The sequence below is a fragment of the Saccopteryx leptura genome, chromosome 10, assembly GCF_036850995.1.
Source record: "Saccopteryx leptura isolate mSacLep1 chromosome 10, mSacLep1_pri_phased_curated, whole genome shotgun sequence".
In the NCBI taxonomy this organism is placed as follows: Eukaryota; Metazoa; Chordata; class Mammalia; order Chiroptera; family Emballonuridae; genus Saccopteryx; species Saccopteryx leptura.
In genome coordinates, this window is record NC_089512.1 from 18,213,284 (window position 1) to 18,233,641 (window position 20,358).

The 20,358-nt window shown below is 48.6% G+C and overlaps 2 protein-coding genes across 5 annotated transcripts in view; one reads left to right on the top strand and one right to left on the bottom strand.

Moving 5' to 3' along the window:
* The window catches only part of UBP1 (upstream binding protein 1), a 57,587-nt gene extending 43,603 nt beyond the window's left edge, over positions 1-13,984 (top strand). For both annotated transcript variants that reach the window (XM_066351756.1, XM_066351757.1), the window contains 5 exons: positions 2,709-2,799; positions 3,535-3,650; positions 5,969-6,111; positions 6,759-6,810; positions 12,248-13,984. In XM_066351756.1, coding sequence (XP_066207853.1) covers positions 2,709-2,799; positions 3,535-3,650; positions 5,969-6,111; positions 6,759-6,810; positions 12,248-12,285 — 440 coding nt within the window. In that variant the 3' untranslated portion in view covers positions 12,286-13,984. The remainder of the gene's footprint in view (positions 1-2,708; positions 2,800-3,534; positions 3,651-5,968; positions 6,112-6,758; positions 6,811-12,247) is intronic.
* Positions 13,438-20,358, bottom strand: part of FBXL2 (F-box and leucine rich repeat protein 2) — a 42,571-nt gene continuing 35,650 nt past the window's right edge. For all 3 annotated transcript variants that reach the window (XM_066351758.1, XM_066351760.1, XM_066351759.1), the window contains 2 exons: positions 17,101-17,313; positions 13,438-16,192 (listed from right to left, as the gene is read on the bottom strand). In XM_066351758.1, the coding sequence (XP_066207855.1) occupies positions 16,085-16,192; positions 17,101-17,313 (321 nt within the window). In that variant the 3' untranslated portion in view covers positions 13,438-16,084. The remainder of the gene's footprint in view (positions 16,193-17,100; positions 17,314-20,358) is intronic.

The window sequence follows — 20,358 nt, forward strand, 5'->3', positions numbered from 1 at the left end:
ATTCTTGTATAGTATCAGAACCATGAACTTGACATTGGTGCACTGTGCGCACAGCTCTGGCATTTCTCACACGCATAGATCCACACAGCCACTGACGGCGCAGAAGTGCGCTGGCACAGGGGTTCCTTTTTGAAACCCCCACTACCAATCCTCTAGTCCCTGCAACCAGTAATCTGTTCTCTGTCTGTGATTTTGTCATTTGAAGAAGTTAAATAAATGAAATATAATACAGTATGTGACCTTTTGAGATTGGCTTTTTTTTCACACTGCATAATGTCCTTGACTCAGTCTGAGTTGTGTGCAGCAGTAGTTTGTCCTCTATTGCTCTGTAGTGTTGCACGGTATGAGCGTGCTCAGGTGTGGTTTATCACACTGAAGTGGAATGTTGTACAGTAGGTTAAGAGAATACTTAGTGGAATTTTACAAGTGCTTCATCGGGTGGTGCAGTAGGAAACATAGAGGGACAGTAAGAGATACAGCAGGTGGGAGATTTTCCCCAAACGTATTTGGCCCTGGGATCCTTTTCCTACGAAACACTGACTGACATGTCCTGGCCACCAAGTCCTGAGAAACGCTATCCTTTGCCCGCCTGGCTGTGGGGCCAGGACAGTGCAGCTGGAGCTCTTTAAGAGGACAGAACGTGTGTGCACGTCCCCGGCCTGGGGAGGCTTGACTGCACAGAGAACGTGGCTTCCTTTGTGTCCGTTTACTGCAGTGCTTGTGTGATGGTTAGCCGTTCTTGTGTCGTCCTTTGTCTCTAAAATTAAAGGACTGGATGGAAGTCATGCTTCCAGCCACATTTCTGTATGATTAAATAAAACCTCTTAGCTGTGGAAAACGGGAAATTTACAAATTTCATTGTGTGGGATAAGGAAAAGCATCTGTACCCCCCCATAAAGACAGATGAAGAGTGAAACCCATACAGAAGCTGACTGTTGGAGCCTGACCAGGTGGTGGCGCAGTGGTTAGAGCATTGGACTGGGATGCTGAGGACCCAGGTTCGAGACCCCGAGGTCGCCAGCTTGAGCGTGGGCTCATCTGGTTTGAGCAAAAGCTCACCAGCTTGGACCCAAGGTCGCTGGTTCAAGCAAGGAGTTACTTGGTCTGCTGAAGGCCCGGGGTCAAGGCACATATGAGAAAGCAATCAATGAACGACTAAAGTGTCGCAATGCGCAACAAAAAACTAATGATTGATGCTTCTCATCTCTCCGTTCCTGTCTGTCTATCCCTATCTATCCCTCTCTCTGACTCTCTCTCTCTATCTCTGTAATAAATAAATAAATAAATAAAATTAAAAAAAAAAAAAAAGAAGCTGGCTGTTGGAACTGAGGGAAGTCCCAGGTTTGCCTGTTAAATTAGACAGATATGTATCTCCACCTAGAGACTTCTGAGCTCTTTCCACTGTGACCAGTGGTCACAGGGTATGGCCTCTTGCCTTCACCCTGAGCCTCTGGGCAGTAGAATGGTGAGGAACTGAGTTCACGCAGTCTGCCTCTTGAGCATCACATTTTGGAAAGGGTTGTGCAGTGATTGTCCAATTCTGTGGAGGGGTTCAGGATGTGCCCACACCCACCTCTGGTCACAGCTGTGAGCCCTGTTTTCAGAGGCATGTAATGAGTCCCGATAGGTTAAAGGGCCTGTGTTTGTTGAACTGACTCCATCAGTGCTCCTGTCTCAAGAAATGTGCTCCTCTGGCCTCCATTTCTTTTACGAACTATTAGGCTCTCACATTCAGAGCCTCAACAGTAGAGAGATAACCCCACCACCTTGTTATGTAGGTGAGTGGATATTTGTCCTTAGGTGAGAGGATTAAGGCTAGTAGATTTTGGAAGTCATGCCTTAATCAGAGAGGGCATCTTAATTCTCCCAATACAAACTACATCTTGAGTCTTAATAAAAGGAAAAAACAAGATTGTGGACACATTCAAACAGAAAGTACAGGGTAGAATGTGACAGACTCCTATATAACCATCCCCAGCTTCAAAAATGACCAACCTTTGGTTAGTCTTATTCTTTACCACTCCCTCCGCTTTTTGTTGTATTTTACAGCAAATCTAGACGTGTCATTTATACTTACCAGGCATTTGTGGGAGAGAGCTTAAGGTGTAACGTGCAGTCCTTTGCCCTGCTTCACCTTACATCAGGCCACTCTGACAGCTGTTACAGAACGGTGGGCACTCACTGCATGTGGCAGAAGGAGGCCGGTGTCTAGGTGTCCTACCAATTCGTGTGTGACTTTAGGCAAGTTCCCAAAACTCTGGGCTTCCATTTCCTCTTTTTGTAAAATAAAAGATTGGTCTGAATGATCTCAAAGTAAATTATTTGGGGTCAAAATTGTGTTTATCCACACAACCCTCTACACGGCCAAAATAGTGCAGGCGGTGACATCCTGTCCTGGGACAGACAGTCCTGTCAGCCCCACTCATCAATCTGATTGACCAGCTTCTGGGCATAGGCTCCTTCACACAGGATGTGGAAGAGGGAGCGTTTTTCTCCAGCTCTGAGAAAGGGGCGGGAGTGGGATGATGGGTATCTGTGTCCTTATATTATGTTGTTTACAGGAGACCGGGATGGTTTGTGCATGTCTGTGGGTGTAGTCTTGTGTTTTCGTGTCATTTAACTGTGTAGAGACAGATATCATCAAGCAGCCAGTCCTGCTGGCTCTCTTTCCATTTCTTTGAGAAGACTCTCTTTATGCTGTTCTCCAGGTGCTGACTTATTAAAACTGACAAAGGAAGACTTAGTACAAATTTGTGGTGCGGCCGATGGAATTCGGCTCTATAACTCACTGAAGTCAAGGTAAAAGGCCGCGTTTAAAGGACTGTCTCGCTTCCTCTGTGGGAGTTCGGGCAGAATGTGTCCCCACACTCAGCGGGCGTGTGCCTGTGTGCGCTGCGGAGCACAGGCAGCGCCGTGCTCACGAGAAGACTGTTTTGTGTACACCTTCAGGGCAGGCCCAGATATGATGCGGGCACTGATGAGGGCAGAGGTAGACTGTAAGACTGGTAGCAATGCACATGGGCAGTACTGAGTTCTTGAAGACGACTGGGTTTGTGGCCAAGAAAACAAACTTCTCATTTAGGTGAGCTATACAGAATCTATGGTTTTCAAGGTCATATTACTACTAAACATTTACTTAAAATGTAAACTCCTAACTATGAATTAAATGAAAGAACCGTAAACTGCTGGCTTTTAAAATTTACTATCATTGCTATTTCTAGACATGTGTGAGAACTCCATTAAAATTGAATCATACTGACTTTAAATTGTTGACTTAATCTTGAAACTTAAATTTACCAGCATCTGACAGACCATCTCAGTGGTTTAGAGTCTGGATCATCAGATTAGACCACCTGTGATAGTTGGTGTGAGGTGTGTGTTTTTATATTTTTATTAGTAAATTATTTTGCATAATGAAATAACACTGTCAAGTTCTTGTAAGGAACTAGCACTTAGATTCCTGTAGTTGTCATCTGTACGTGTAGGGAGGCAGCTTCCTCTCCCGGGCTCACGAGTGGCCTCTTGTGATTACAGGTCGGTTAGGCCCCGCCTAACCATCTACGTCTGCCAGGAGCAGCCGGGCAGCTCTCCGCTGCAGGGGCGGCAGGCTGCCGGCAGTGGAGCCGAGAACGGCAGTGGGACAGCCTATGGTAGGTACTGAGGGCATCCCAGCTTCCCATCTCTCTCTGGCGCTGGGGGACACACCGGAAGGATCTGCCTAGGACTTTGAAGGACTCCTGTCCATCAGGACCGGGGAGTTGCTGAAGCGGGAGTCTTGGCAGCATGAACTCGAGAGCCGCGGCCGGCCTTGGGGACTTCGGCCGCAGGACAGACAGCGCTCTGCTTTTATTGATACATGGCCCTGTAGGCCAGAATACCTAGTGAGGGAAGGGCGAGACTGAAGGCTTGGAGATTTGGCTGCCTTTTTAAAAAAACCTCAGGTGCAGTGATGAATATGACATTGGTATCTTGGCAAGAAAGCAGGCTAGGAGGGTTTTTCTTTCTAACCATTTTGCTAACTGGGGGAGAAAACCTATCACATGTGTACAGATGCATCTGTGCAGTGCTGACTGCAGGCCTGGTCTCAGACAAGCCTCCGGCCAGTATGGTGAGCTCTGTGGCAAGTCCGGTGTCAGGTCCTGTGTCATTGTAAATATACTGTTGTCGTCATCCTTGCATTGGGAGGCTTCGCTATCCTGCAGATTTCCTTGATTATATAATGAGAGTGGTGGATGGGGGCAGAGACCAAAACCCTGTACCCCCCCCCCCCAAACATGGTCCTTGGAAGAAAAAAAACGTGTGTATTCTCATTTGTGAAGTGGGTGTGTGGTAATCTCTGCCCTCTTTCCACATTCCAAAGCAGAAGGCAACATTCAGATCTTTTCAGGGGAAATGGACAAAGAGGCAGTTGCCTGTTCTAATTGGGCTAGAGCTCTGAAAGCTACTTTGTGGTTTGAATCTTACTAAAAACTCCCAGGAAAAGCATCACTGCTGTGAGCTCTCCCATGTGGGGTCATTTTCAAAATGAATATAAAGGGGATATTTCAAAATGAATATAAAGTGATAAAATATCCCCTAATTTTTGTGAGCAGTATACTTGGAAGGTGTACCCTCAAACATGCGTGTTTGCCTGACCAGGCAGTGGCGCAGTGGATAGAGTGTCGGACTGGGATGCGAAAGGACCCAGGTTCAAGACCCCGAGGTGGCCAGCTTGAGCGCGGGCTCATCTGGCTTGAGCAAAAAGCTCACCAACTTGGACCCGAGGTCACCGGCTTGAGCAAGGGGTTACTCAGTCTTCTGAAGGCCCACGGTCAAGGCACATATAAGAAAGCAATCAATAAACAACTAAGTTGTTGCATCAAAAAACTGATGATTGATGCTTCTCATCTCTCTCTGTTCCTGTCTGTCCCTATCTATCCCTCTCTCTGACTCTCTGTCCCTGCAAAAAAACCCAAAAAAACAAAAACCAAAACATGCGTGTTTGTCAGTAGGCATATGAAAAAATGTTTAACATCACTAAACATCAGAGAAATGGAAATTAAAAAAGGAAAAAAAAAAACCAAACGTGTGTTTGTGGAGGTGTGTGGAGATACTGGCGAATTTAACCCGAACGCGGATCAGCAGACTTTCTGTTAAAGGCCAGGCAGTCAACATCTTGACTTTGCAGACAGCTCTGCCATTGTAGTGTCAGAGCCCAAAGGCCTGGCTATGTTCTAATTTGACCCTGCACCCTGATTACAGTTTCAATTTCTAAGCTTTTCATAGTCTATAATTGGCAAAGGTTACTATACTTAATAAATACACAAGAAAAAACCCTCATTTGGGAAAGCAGAGTTCTAGCACTGATATTCCTGATGAGAACCTGGCTTGAGTCACTAGTAACTGAGCCGGACCTACAGGAATCAGCCCAGCTGCGGGATTCTGTGTTCAGGACAGTAGTTGGACTGCCTGGGACCTTCTGTAAAGTAGCAGGAGGCTTCATTGTCCCCATCCTTAGCTTTCTTTTTGCGTGCTATCTTTTTAATTTTGCAGGGAAGGAGAGACAACTTTTATTCCTTAAGATAAACTCCCAGTCATAGGATTAATGAATCAAAAACTATGACCTTTTTAGGTTTGTTAATATATTGCTAGAAACTCATCATTTTTTAAAAGAGCTTCCTTCAGATACAATTTATACGCTCTAATATCCTCCCATTGTAAACACATAATTCAGTGATATTTTAGTAGATGTACAGTTTTGCAGCCATGACTACAATCCAGTTTAGATCCATTACTCCAGAAAGAGCTCAGGGGCTCATTTGCAGTCAATTCCTGTTTGTTTTTAAGAAAAATTAAAACCTCAAATCCTTTTGTACAAAAATTACTGTTAATGTTTATATTTTTAGTACTTTGAAAGTTGTGATCTTCCTGTAGGTCCAAGTGGGAAACAAAGATTACTGCTAAAATGCTGTTATCTTTTTTATTTCAGTTTATCATGCAATCTACTTGGAAGAAATGGTTGCCTCCGAAGTTGCTAGAAAACTGGCGCTGGTGTTTAATATTCCTTTCCACCAGATTAACCAGGTTTACAGACAGGGTCCCACGGGTATTCACATTCTTGTCAGTGACCAGGTAACTTAAGTTGGCATGCCTGTTTGCTTCCCCCACTCCACTGGTGTTTACTTCTATACGTACCACTGAAGAACTATAGAAAAGTTCTGTGACTTCTTTTAACAAGTACTCAAGAAAATCATTTCAGAAAGTTAGGGATCAAAATTTGTAACAATTTATAACCAAGTTTCAGGTATCCCTGTGATATAAGGACTACAGACCACAGAGAACTGTGACTCACCTCTACTCTTAATTCAGACACTCACTGGGAGTGGGGGGGCACCGCAGGTTAGTGGGGCTTTGACCCTTTTATGGAGAGAGGCAGTTGATGTGTTTTCCTTTTGTCCACTATTTGATGACTAATTTTAAAAAACAGTGACGTTAGAAACACAGTTATTCCCAGGACCTAGGCGGAATGCTCCCCAGTGGGTCAGCTGGGTGACTGACATGACCCTGGAGGACCACCACGAGCTGCTGCCGCCAGTGCGCAGGTGTACATTTCTACCGCCTGACACTGCATTCAGGAAGTGCCGTTTGGGCCGTCATGTCCTGTACTTGTGCAGCAATATGGATATTGTGATCATTTTCCTTTACTTACTAATCTTAATCTTTTTAATCAGTCACAAAAAGACAGTTGGATCTTAACTACATCTGCTTTCTCCTTCTAGATGGTTCAGAACTTTCAGGATGAGAGCTGTTTTTTATTCTCCACAGTAAAAGGTACATTGAATGTGTGCATGTGTCTGAAAATGCTGGAGTTGTGGAAAATAATGTGTGCCTGTAGTCAGTGCTCATCTTGTGTTTACTTTTGAAATGCTGGCTTTGCTAATTTTAAGAAGAGTTTGAAAAATGAATCCAGAGAATATTTCTAATGGTTGTAATAGAAAGACACAGATGAGAAGTCAGTCCTAGATGACTGGGGGGAACTCTCAGTTTATTCAACCAGCGTTTCACTGAGCACCTTTGTCAGACCTCGTACTTGTGGTGCTAGAAAGGTCTTGAGCAAAACAGTCCAAAGAGCCCTCACTCCAGAGGGTGAAGCAAACCTGAGTGGCCCTCAGATGCACATACACTATATTAGATATTATGTAACTGAGTGATCATCCTGGTAAATCTCATAAGATGGGTCACTTTTAAAATCCATTTAGCCATCCTATGTCTTTTCATTGCTGCATTTATAGACTTTATTTTTTATTTTTCTGAAGTGAGAAGTGGGGAGGTAGAGAGACAAACTCTGGCATGCGCCCGACTGGGATCCACCCGGCATGTCCACCAGGGGGCGATGCTCCGCTGCAACCAGAGCCATTCTAGCACCTGAGGCGGAGGCCATGGAGCCATCCTCAGAGTTCAGGCCAACTTTGCTCCAATGGAGCCTTGGCTGCAGGAAGGGAAGAGAGAGAGAGGAGAAAGGAGAGGGAGAAGGATGGAGGAGCAGATGGGTGCTTCTCCTGTGTGCCCTGACCGGGAATCAAACCCGGGACTTCCACACACCAGGCCAACGCCCTACCGCTGAGCCAACCAGCCAGGGCCTAGACTTATATTTAAAGTAATTATTGATAAGTATGTACTGATTGCCATTTTGTTGATCCTTAAAAGTCTGTAAGAAGGGCCTGACCAGGCGGTGGCGCAGTGGATAGAGCGTTGGACTGGGATGCAGAGGACCCAGGTTCGAGACCCCAAGGTTGCCAGTTTGAGCGCGGGCTCATCTGGTTTGAGCAAAAGCTCACCAGCTTGGACCCAAGGTCCCTGGCTCGAGGAAGGGGTTACTTGGTCTGCTGAAGGCCTGCGGTCAGGGCACATATGAGAAAGCAATCATTGAACAACTAAGGTGTTGCAACACGCAATGAAAAACTAATGATTGATGCGTCTCATCTCTCCGTTCCTGTCTGTCTGTCCCTGTCTGTCCCTCTCTCTGACTCTCTGTCTCTGGGGGAAAAAAAAAAGTCTGTAAGAAGGGATTTTAAAATGCAAAATTAAAATGTAGATGGGCCTGACCTGTGGTGGCGCAGTGGATAAAGTGTCTGACCTGGAAATGCTGAGGTCGCCGGTTCAAAACCCTGGGCTTGCCTGGTCAAGGCACTTATGGGAGTTGATGCTCCCAGCTCCTCCCCCCTTCTCTCTGTCTCTCCTCTCTCTCTCTCTCTCTCTCTCTCTCTCTCTCTCTCTCTCTCTCCTCTCTAAAAATGAATAAATAAAATTAAAAATTAAAAAAAAAATGTTAGGTTAGCACAAAGGCTGCACCTTGAAGGGCAGGATGTCACTGTCACCCTTTCTTGGGAGTCACTCTTGAAGGGAGCAGCCCAAAACAGTGCTGAAAGTACGAGTTCGCCTTTGGCCTGATGTGCTGCGTATTGTGTCAGCTCGCCTGGAGGGCTGGGTGTTGACTCTAAACTGGTTCCCTTTATCTTTTACTCTCACAAACAGCTTCACCTTAATCCCATCTGCTTAAAGCAATACAGTTTTTCCTCTGCAAAGCTCACATTTAAAAGGGGGCATTCATACTGTAATTAGTTGCTTGGTAGCGCTCTGTGAAGTTGAGCACAGCCCTCTCTCAGGCAGCACAGGGCAATCCCTCCAGTCCCTGTGCCATTTCTCAGATTTCTATCCATGTGACAAAATTCCTTTGTTCCTTGATGAATGCCTATACTGCTTTCCCCCACTTCCTGAGGCACGGCCCTGCTCCGCACCTGTACCGCTTTCCCCCACTTCCTGACACACGGCCCTGCTCCGCACCTGTACCGCTTTCCCCCACTTCCTGACACACGGCCCTGCTCCGCACCTGTACCGCTTTCCCCCACTTCCTGAGACACGGCCCTGCTCCGCACCTGTACTGCTTTCCCCCACTTCCTGACACACGGCCCTGCTCCGCACCTGTACTGCTTCCCCCACTTCCTGAGACACAGGGCCCTGCTCCATACCTGTACCGCTTTCCCCCACTTCCTGAGACACGGCCCTGCTCCGCACCTGTACCGCTTTCCCCCACTTCCTGACACACGGCCCTGCTCCGCACCTGTACCGCTTTCCCCCACTTCCTGAGACACGGCCCTGCTCCGCACCTGTACTGCTTTCCCCCACTTCCTGAGACACAGGGCCCTGCTCCATACCTGTACCGCTTTCCCCCACTTCCTGAGACACAGGGCCCTGCTCCGCACCTGTACTGCTTTCCCCCACTTCCTGAGACACGGCCCTGCCCGCACCTGTACTGCTTTCCCCCACTTCCTGAGACACGGCCCTGCCCGCACCTGTACTGCTTTCCCCACTTCCTGAGACACGGCCCTGCTCCGCACCTGTACTGCTTTCCCCCACTTCCTGAGACACGGCCCTGCTCCGCACCTGTACTGCTTCCCCCACTTCCTGAGACACGGCCCTGCCCGCACCTGTACTGCTTTCCCCACTTCCTGACACACGGCCCTGCTCCGCACCTGTACTGCTTCCCCCACTTCCTGAGACACGGCCCTGCCCGCACCTGTACTGCTTCCCCCACTTCCTGAGACACGGCCCTGCCCGCACCTGTACTGCTTCCCCCACTTCCTGACACAGGGCCCTGCTCCGCACCTGTACTGCTTCCCCCACTTCCTGAGACACGGCCCTGCTCCGCACCTGTACTGCCCTGCTCCGCACCTGTACCGCTTTCCCCACTTCCTGAGACACGGCCCTGCTCCGCACCTGTACCGCTTTCCCCACTTCCTGAGACACAGGGCCCTGCCCGCACCTGTACCACTTTCCCCACTTCCTGAGACACAGGGCCCTGCTCCGCACCTGTACTGCTTTCCCCCACTTCCTGACACACGGCCCTGCCCGCACCTGTACTGCTTCCCCCACTTCCTGAGACACGGCCCTGCCCGCACCTGTACTGCTTTCCCCACTTCCTGAGACACGGCCCTGCCCGCACCTGTACTGCTTCCCCCACTTCCTGAGACACGGCCCTGCTCCGCACCTGTACCGCTTTCCCCACTTCCTGAGACACAGGGCCCTGCCCGCACCTGTACCGCTTTCCCCACTTCCTGAGACACAGGGCCCTGCTCCGCACCTGTACTGCTTTCCCCCACTTCCTGACACACGGCCCTGCCCGCACCTGTACTGCTTTCCCCACTTCCTGAGACACAGGGCCCTGCTCCATACCTGTACCGCTTTCCCCCACTTCCTGAGACACAGGGCCCTGCTCCATACCTGTACCGCTTTCCCCCACTTCCTGAGACACAGGGCCCTGCCCGCACCTGTACCGCTTTCCCCACTTCCTGAGACACACGGCCCTGCTCCGCACCTGTACTGCTTTCCCCCACTTCCTGAGACACGGCCCTGCCCGCACCTGTACTGCTTTCCCCCACTTCCTGACACACGGCCCTGCCCGCACCTGTACTGCTTTCCCCACTTCCTGAGACACGGCCCTGCCCGCACCTGTACTGCTTTCCCCACTTCCTGACACACGGCCCTGCTCCGCACCTGTACCGCTTTTCCCCACTTCCTGACACACGGCCCTGCTCCGCACCTGTACTGCTTTCCCCACTTCCTGAGACACAGGGCCCTGCTCCATACCTGTACTGCTTCCCCCACTTCCTGACACACGGCCCTGCTCCATACCTGTACTGCTTTCCCCCACTTCCTGAGACACGGCCCTGCTCCGCACCTGTACTGCTTTCCCCCACTTCCTGACACACGGCCCTGCTCCATACCTGTACTGCTTTCCCCCACTTCCTGAGACACGGCCCTGCCCGCACCTGTACTGCTTTCCCCCACTTCCTGACACACGGCCCTGCTCCGCACCTGTACCGCTTCCCCCACTTCCAGAGACACGGCCCTGCCCGCACCTGTACTGCTTCCCCCACTTCCTGAGACACGGCCCTGCCCGCACCTGTACTGCTTCCCCCACTTCCTGAGACACGGCCCTGCCCGCACCTGTACTGCTTTCCCCCACTTCCTGAGACACGGCCCTGCCCGCACCTGTACTGCTTTCCCCACTTCCTGAGACACGGCCCTGCCCGCACCTGTACTGCTTCCCCCACTTCCTGACACACGGCCCTGCTCCGCACCTGTACTGCCCTGCTCCGCACCTGTACCGCTTTCCCCCACTTCCTGACACACGGCCCTGCTCCGCACCTGTACCGCTTTCCCCACTTCCTGAGACACGGCCCTGCTCCGCACCTGTACCGCTTTCCCCCCACTTCCTGACACACGGCCCTGCTCCGCACCTGTACCGCTTTCCCCCACTTCCTGACACACGGCCCTGCTCCGCACCTGTACCGCTTTCCCCACTTCCTGAGACACAGGGCCCTGCCCGCACCTGTACTGCTTTCCCCCACTTCCTGACACACGGCCCTGCCCGCACCTGTACTGCTTTCCCCACTTCCTGAGACACGGCCCTGCTCCGCAGCTGTACTGCTTCCCCCACTTCCTGAGACACAGGGCCCTGCCCGCACCTGTACTGCTTTCCCCCACTTCCTGAGACACGGCCCTGCCCGCACCTGTACTGCTTTCCCCCACTTCCTGAGACACGGCCCTGCCCGCACCTGTACTGCTTTCCCCCACTTCCTGAGACACAGGGCCCTGCTCCGCAAACCGCGGCTGGTGAGCCACTTGCGGCTCTTTGGCCCCTTGAGAGTGGCTCTTCTACAAAATACCAGGTGCCGGCGCTACCTCGATAAGGAATGTACCCACCTATATAGTTTAAGTTTAAAAAATTTGGCTCTCAAAAAGAAATTTCAATCGTTGTACTGTTGACTAATGAGTTTGCCGAGCACTGCCTAGGGCATCAGGTAAAAGTAGTGATAAAGGTTTTAAATGTTTCAGATCTACTCAGAACTTATTTCCAGAAAGGTTGGCTAAAGCCTCAGTCTCCGTCTGCGTGGTGCAGAGCTGGCTGTCCCGCCCGGGGCGGGGCTCTCGCTGCTCTGCCCGCAGCCCCCTGCTGGAACGGGCAGGGCCTGTGGGTGCTGGGAGCCGACAGCAGGGCGGGCATAGTGTCTGACGAGGGTGTGCATGGGGCGTTGCCCGAGCGGGCAGGAGTGACAGCATGGTCATCAGTGGTCCTTGTTTTTCATTTATTCGAAGGGAACCTGTGTAGTGGGGGAGGAGCTTGTAGATTTCTGTGAGTTTTCAATTTAATCTTTATTTTCCTAAGTCTGGCTAAAAAAACTTATGTTCTTTCCTTTTTCTGCAGTTGAAAATAGTGGTGGTATCCACATCATTTTGAAATGATGTCTAATATAGTTGGAACTATATTCAGTACCAAATAAAGTCACACTTAAAAGTGTGTGAAGACTGAATCCAAGAAGTCTTGGAATTGGATTTTACTGTATGAAATGTTTCATATTGAAAACACAAGATGACCTTTCTAATGAGCTGTATGAGAGGCGAATCTCCTCACTGTCACTGCCATAGCCAAGCGTCCTCGTGGGAGTGAGCACGTCGGGACAGCAGGCTGCCTGCCTCTCTGGTGGAGGCCCGAGACCGACCTCCCAGAAGTGGCCTCCGTCTTTTTACACTGTATGCGGTTTGGAAATGAATGTAAAAACGTCTGTGGGCATTTACCTTTCTGTGCCAGTCCGGCCTTTATTGCCTGACCCTTCTGCTGACCGGGGGCTGGGGACAATGCTGTTGTGCAGCCAGCACGGGGTCTATCTGCGGGGACGTGGGGCGCTGAGACGGTGACTGCTGGGCAGGTAAGAGGCGGGGCGCCTTCTCAGAAGAAATCATGTCTAAGGCGTGCGTCACCCGTGACCATGCGTTTGGGGAAGAGCCACGTGGGAGGACGGGCTGGAAGCAAGCTGCATTATCAGAGTACCTTGGCAAGAGGATCAGCGTAAATCCTAATAGGTACAGAGACTTCTGTGTTTCTGCTTTGTCACAGATTTACTGAAAAACTTCTTGCTTCTGCTTCCATTTTTAGCATTTTGTTTCTGGTTTTCATTTTTGAAACCCCATTGCCTTTTAAGCTTACGTGGTTTTCTTTCTCTTTTTCCTCCATCCCTCTGTCCTCCACTGCCCCTCAGCTCACCCTGCACCTTCCCCTTCTTAAACATGTTTAAAGCCTTACCCTGACATTGGAATAGTGACCTAAGCAGAAGAGGTCGAGTTTCTGATTAGGTGTTAAGGGGTCTTCATTATCAACAAGTGGAAATAATTCTTGGAACACTAGACATCACAAATCAAACACTAAATTGTACCGTGAAAATTCCTTACACTTCTCAGATACTGAGCTTTACAATCATGAGTAAACATTCTAATGATTATTTAGAGGCTTTTTTTATACTCCACATAAATTTCTTTTTCTATAAAGATTGCCTCTTTCACAAAACTGAATGCTTGCCTACCCGTATGCTTCTCAAAGGGAACCCACTGTTTTTGCAATTTTTCCTATCTTTATCTCTTCCCTTCACCCAAAGCCTTTCCCAAAAGTCATCAGCAAGCATTTTGAGGCCTGTGGTGTAGCACGCCTACTTTGTTCTTAAACTTCAATTCCACTTTAATTAGAGCATCTCTGCCATTTAGCAGGTGTCTTGGTTTTGAATGTATTATTTGATCCTTATCTTTGTGGGACAGAAATAGGAATGAGTCATTTGGAATTTAAAATCTCTCCTAGAAGAGAAAACTACTTGAGTGGGTAAAAGCTTTGACACTTTGTTTTATTCATAAAGGGAGTTGTCTGATACAAAGAAGCACTGTGGCTAAGTATTTCCATCTTTGGTTTTAAAACATCTGTAACTCTCATAGGTCATAAAGTAGGAGAGCCTTCCTTTCTGTCATCTCCCCTTTGCTTTTGTATGACCCATGTTTTCTGTACCAATCACTTGGGAAAGGAGTGAGCTTCTATAATTGTTTTAGTTTTGCTTGTCTATTTAGCATTCCTTTTTGAGTCTCAAGATTTATGGAACAATAAATGTCATATAATGCTGTGTGCTACTTTGAATTCCTTATCAGGTTTTAGAAGTTGGATAAAAAGAATTAAAAGCTCATCAGACTTGAAATTACACCAAGTGGTGTTGAGCAGTAGTCTGTCCCAGTGAAACAAGTTAAATTATGGCACCAGCAAATTTGCTACTTTGTTTTCTTTTTTTTTTAAATAGTAGGATGTATACATTTCAGTATAATAAATGTTTCCGACTGTTTTGCAAACCTGTGTCTCATTTAAAATCCACGTTCCTGCCGGTGTCACAAGTCATAGAGTCGAGAGGCCCTGTGTACACGTTCTGAGTACACACCAGTCCAAATGTTAAATAAGAGGCGAGGCCTGTGTTGTTTTCTCAAAGCTCATGCAACTGAGGATGTGTTATTCCAGTAACTTCTACACCTGAAGCAGATTTTCTTTTCAGAGGTTCTCCTGTTTTGTGAATGAGGTCATGGGTCTTTGAGCAGTGAATACAGTAGCTGTGATGGGTTGTGTCCTGACTCAAGAGGACCCTTATCATTTACATAAAATAGAAACTATAATTCATAATCACTAAAGCACGTCTGTGTTATGTTTTATTTAATAGCGTCCTGCATCAGTCGTTTCTCCCCCTCCCGGTGGTGCAAATGTATATTTAAGTAACTGCTGTGGTATACACATTATTTTTAGACCAGTGAATACCAGAGTATATCATAAAGCAGTAAAATTGTCAGGTAATCCCACTGTGGTGGGATTATTGTGGTAATCCCACTTAAATTGATTTATGGGGTTGTATATATATGTGCCCTCTCTACCTAGAATGCAGCTGAGGCACAGTAATGCTTCTAAAACTTTTCATCTAGTCATGAGAAATGAACACTGTTCCTGGTGTGTTTGTTACTCCAGCTTCTCATGATCTCCGGCAGCTACCATTAACACAAGGTCACCATGAAGGTGGTGTGATGGGTTCCTGATCTTCAGTAAGATCACAAATGTGAAGAGCACAGGCATAAACTAGATCATCTTATCAGATTTTAGATAACATTAGGAAGATCTTGAATTTGGAAAATGGTTTTGCTCAGATAAATCTGCCATAGATTATAGCAATAAACCCTCTGATTTAGGCATTGTAGTGGATTATTCATTTTTATATTTCGAATCTAAAAGGTGCCAACACTTGACTGATCTGAGTTTTAAGTGTGTAAAACTTTTGAATAGTCTGGTGTAATTTGATTTCTAACATTTTAAAATAAACTTGGAAAAAACCACACCCATTCTACATGCATCCATTCATTATTTTTAATTGATTATATTATAGGTAACGTAAACCTTTTTCAATTCTATTGCTTTAAGGTCCCCCAAACTTTGTGAGATATGACATGATTAGCTTTTCTCCTGTAATGAAACTGTGCTAATAGCATATGCCAGAACTTAACATTTCCAGTCAAAGCAACACGAACTCAGAGTTGACTTTTTCAGTTTTTGGTTTTTTGGTCCCCAAAAGTGTATATGACAAGTTACAGAGGTGAAGACCCTGCTCCGCCCAGTTTAGAGTCCTCATTTCTTTGGTGTCTCATGGAAACTTCTTAACGTGTCTTCCACATAAGTCTCTACATATAAAACTATCAGGTATTATGAATTTGCAGTATAGTCACTTTGATAAAGTTGCTATTTAATCTTCAAAGTGGAAAAGTCCTGCTAATCAAAATGGAATCATTGTGGATTAAAGTAGGCCACTCTGAAGTATCAGGTAGAAAATCAGCAGCTTGTTTTCTCTGCTCAGTTTGTGCTAACACTGGTGGTCTGTCTGAGGAACGCCGGCAAAGCCGAGGACAGGACTTTGGACCTAGGAGGGCACACCCACCTCTTTAAGGACGCAGGTTTCTTGCACAGTCCTGGCTGCACTGAGACCACTCTTGCCACAAGGCTTTTGATTTGATTGCATCGCAGCAGAATAAAGGTGACAGCTATCACCATAGTTACTACAGTCCCTACAGAAGTCTTTACCTGTACGTGCCTTTCCCAGTGGAGAGTCAGCAGATTGTGGTGACGGCGGCGAAGGTGGGGAAGACTCGGGTCTTCTCTGGAGGAAGGGACAGCTCCTCGTGCGGGGGGCCCGGGCAGCTGCTGTCAGAGGATGACACAACACCTGCACAGCCGATGCCCACTTCCTCCCACTGCTGTCGGGGGCGTGACAGGCGCAAAGTAGGCGTGGACTTTGACATGAGGGAGTTGCGCCTGGAAATGAAGCGGAATCATCGTTAAATGCTGATGGCTTTGGGGTCACAGGCACAGTCCTAAAGAAGCCCATAGCTCTCCATGTAGAATCAGCCTCACTTTACTATTAGGCAAACAGTAAAGAATTTCTGGGGTGGGTTAGAGGTCTTCCTGTTTACATAACACACCCCCTAGAACAGACTGCTGCCCCTGGGTGGTCACTGGCCCTGGGAGCACAGTGAGGCAGTTCTCGGCTGCTGCAGCGTCCCGGGACTGTTTCAGGGCTCAAGGCCAAGGTCAAAACTTAAAGCATGGTCAGGAAAACGATGAGGGTGAGCTATGTGTGGAAAGAAGACCACATTCTAGGAAGCATTCTCACCTGGAAATGAGCCAAGACCACATTCGACCTCCTACTGTAATGACCTCAAGCCCCTTATAAGGGTGCTGATCACCTGTAATGCCAGTGGCTGAGGCCAGGCAGGTCCACACTGGATTCGGGCAGATGGTAGAGAAACTCCAGAGCCAGACAGCAATGGGCCATTACCATTTAATAGTCTCCCAAAGGCGGGCGGGCAGGGGAAAACCGCTTCTCAGGCAAACAAACAGCAAAATGGCCCTGCATAGTGGCGGGCGGGCAGTCCGCAGTCTGCCGAGGGCAAGACCTTACATAAACTACACACACGCGGCACTACCACATGCTCACACACTAGTGAGCAGGCCTCAGCTGTTTCCCCAACGTCACCAGACTGCGTGGAGCCCATTCTGGAAGTTGACCCCTCCAGGGTGGGCTCTGATTGACACTAGTGTAGCACATCAGTGTGCATGACCGTGGGTTTAGGACAGGACGGAGAACCTGGACGCAGGTTCTCGAGTGTTTGTTGCTGGCTTAGGAGTTGTGCCAGGTGTCCTGACTCCTGCCCCTCGCTCACCCGCATGCGCTTGATGCCTGCGCGGGTGACCTGCTGACAGTCATACAACTCGAGGCGCTCCAGGCCACGGCAGCTCTCCAGGTGTTCCAGGGCCACATCGGTGATGAGGAGGCAGTTGTCCAATTCCAATACTCGCAGCCTCTCGTGGCCACAAGTGCTGTTGCTCAGGTGCAGGATTCCATCATCTGTGATGAGCTCACAGTGGGACAAACTCTGCAGCAGGGACAAGAACAGGTTTGCAAGGCCCTCACTCCAAGGCTCACGGCCCAGCAGGAAACAGGAGGCTCAAACACAGAGCTGTGAGGCCCTCGGGTCTTGGTTAGCTGCAGCTGGGCAGTGGTCTCCCCTTTCATACTGTAAAAGCAAATTAACATCGCAAGGCTTGGTCTTATTCAAGATGGCGACGTAGAGGATCTTGACCACCTCCCATGAACAGTCCACAGCTATGGATGGTACAGCTTCTGGAAAAAAACCTAAAAACTGGCTGAGTGACTTCTACACACTGAGCCTGTGAGAGAAGGCCATGTGAAAGCAGGAGAGTGGTTGGGACACAATATGGCCATCAATGCCAGCGACCTGCAGCTGGACGGAACACAAACCCCGGGGCTTCTCCCTGCTGACTGAAGGGTTAAAATCCCACACTGGGCAACCCCGACTTTTAAGACCTATACCTGAGAGACAGACCCTCCAAAGAACTAGCTTGGAAAACCAGCAGGCTCAAGGCCACAAGACTAGCAGTCTGAGAAACCGTTCTTAAAGGGAAACACTTGGCCTCACCAGCCCTCAGACCCCCACATGGAAACGGCCAATCGGGGGGCACCGGGACAAATGGAGAGACACATTTGTTTTCCTGGAGCACCAGCCTGAGAGCAGGCTCTGACTAGACACCCAGTTGGGGGTCTTCTTGGTACTCTCTGGTGATAGAGACTAGTGGGTGTGATCTTGGGCACTCCTGCCTGGTGGGTACCATATCTGTGCACCCCCTCTGCCTCTCCAGCTGGTGGGCACCGTCTCTGCACTCACCCTCGGCCACACTGCGGAGTGCCATTGTTTTAGAGGGGAACTTTTACATGTCTGGTGTCCTGGCCGTATTTGTGGTGCCCAGTTACTGTGGCCAGGTGGGCTTCCACTGGTAAGTCCCACAGGACCAACCCACAGAGATAGAGTCTTAATTAAGCTGCTGCCACCTCAAGGGCACAGCAAGCGCCAACAGTCCAAGGAAGCTCAGTCTTCCTGCGGAAGAGGCCTATTAGCTTATCATCCTAGCTGCAGCCGACAGGCAGGCTTCAAAATCGCATCCACGCCTAAGGGCTGACTCGTCCCTTCTAGAGACCTCGGAAGGAGCTGCCGCTTTTGTGCACGCCCCTCTGCCATACTGCAGAGCGCTGGGCTCTCCTGGGGGTGCCAGAGCCATGAGGCAAGGGACAATGGAAGAAGTAAAACTGTTGCTATTTACAGAAAATATCACATATGGAAACTCCTACAGATGCTGCCAAAATTACGGTTAGAACTAACCAACAAATTCAGTAAAGCTGCAGTATATATACACAGTCAATATACAAAAATCTGTTGTGTTTTTATACACTAGTAACAAGTTAGCAGAAAGAGAAATTAAGAGAAAACAATCTAATTTACATTTGCATGAAAAAGAATAGGCCCTGGCCGGTTGGCTCAGTGGTAGAGCGTCGGCCTGGCATGCAGGGGTCCCGGGTTCGATTCCCGGCCAGGGCACACAGGAGAAGCGCCCATCTGCTTCTCCACCCCTCCCCCTCTCCTTCCTCTCTGTCTCTCTCTTCCCCTCCCGCAGCAAGGCTCCATTGGAGCAAGGATGGCCCGGGCGCTGGGGATGGCTCCTTGGCCTCTGCCCCAGGCGCTAGAGTGGCTCTGGTTGCAACAGAGCGACGCCCCGGAGGGGCAGAGCATCGCCCCCTGGTGGGCAGAGCGTCGCCCCCTGGTGGGCGTGCCGGGTGGATCCCGGTCGGGAGCATGCGGGAGTCTGACTGTCTCTCCCTGTTTCCAGCTTCAGAAAAATTAAAAAATGAAAAAGAATAAAATATTATACCTAGAAGTAAATTTAACCAGGATGTGAAAGGCCTATACAGTGTACTGAGAACTTTTAGGCATCAATGAACAGAACCAAAGATACAAATTCCACGCCGGAAAATTGTTAAAATGTTCAAACTACCCAAAGCAATACCTATCGAAATTCCATCGGCATTTACAAACAATCCTAAAATTTGTATGGAACTACACAAAAGACCCTGATAAGTAAACGCAATCTTATGAAGCTGGAGGCATCGTACTCCCTTATTTCAAAGTATATTATAAAGTTACAGTCATTTAGAACAGTACAGCATCAGCATAAACCACACCTGTTAGAATGGCTGTTATAGAAAAGACAAGAAATAACAAGTATTGGTGAGAATGTGGAGAAAGGAGAACCCTTGTGCATTATTGGTGGGAATGTAAATTGGTGCAGTTACTACTGAAAACAGTAATTTCCTTAAATTAAAAATAGAACTATTAGATGATCCAGCAGTTCCACTTTTGAGTATTTGAAGAAAACAGAAACGCCAATTCGAAAAGATTATATGCACCTGTGTGTTCAAGGCAGCATTATTTGCAAAAGGCAAGATGTGGAAACGGCCCTGGCTGGTTGGCTCAGTGGTAGAGCATCAGCCTGGCGTGCGGGAGTCCCAGGTTCGATTCCCGGCCAGGGCACACAGGAGAAGCGCCCATCTGCTTCTCCACCCCTCCCCCTCTCCTTCCTCTCTGTCTCTCTCTTCCCCTCCCGCAGCCAAGGCTCCACTGGAGCAAAGTTGGCCCGGGCGCTGAGGATGGTTCTGTAGCCTCTGCCTCAGGCACTAGAATGGCTCCGGTTGTGGCAGAGCATCGCCCCCTGGTGGGCATGCCGGGTGGATCCCGGTTGGGCACATGTGGGAGTATCTGACTGCCTCCCTGTTTCCAACTTCAGGAAAAAAAATGTGGAAACAACCTAAGAGTCATAGGAGAAGAAAATCAGAGACAGACACACACAGTGGAATAGTCAAATATTCAGCCATCTTAAAAGGAAATCTTGCCCTTTGTGACAACACAGATGAACCTTGATAGCATTATGCTAAGTGAAAGAAGTCAGAGAAAGATTTAAACCTTATTATGGTCTCACCTATGTGGAATCCAAACCAATTTTGAAGTCAGGACATCATTAGAACTATAAAATTATCTGTAATGTGTAGATGGGAAACTATTTAGCCAGAA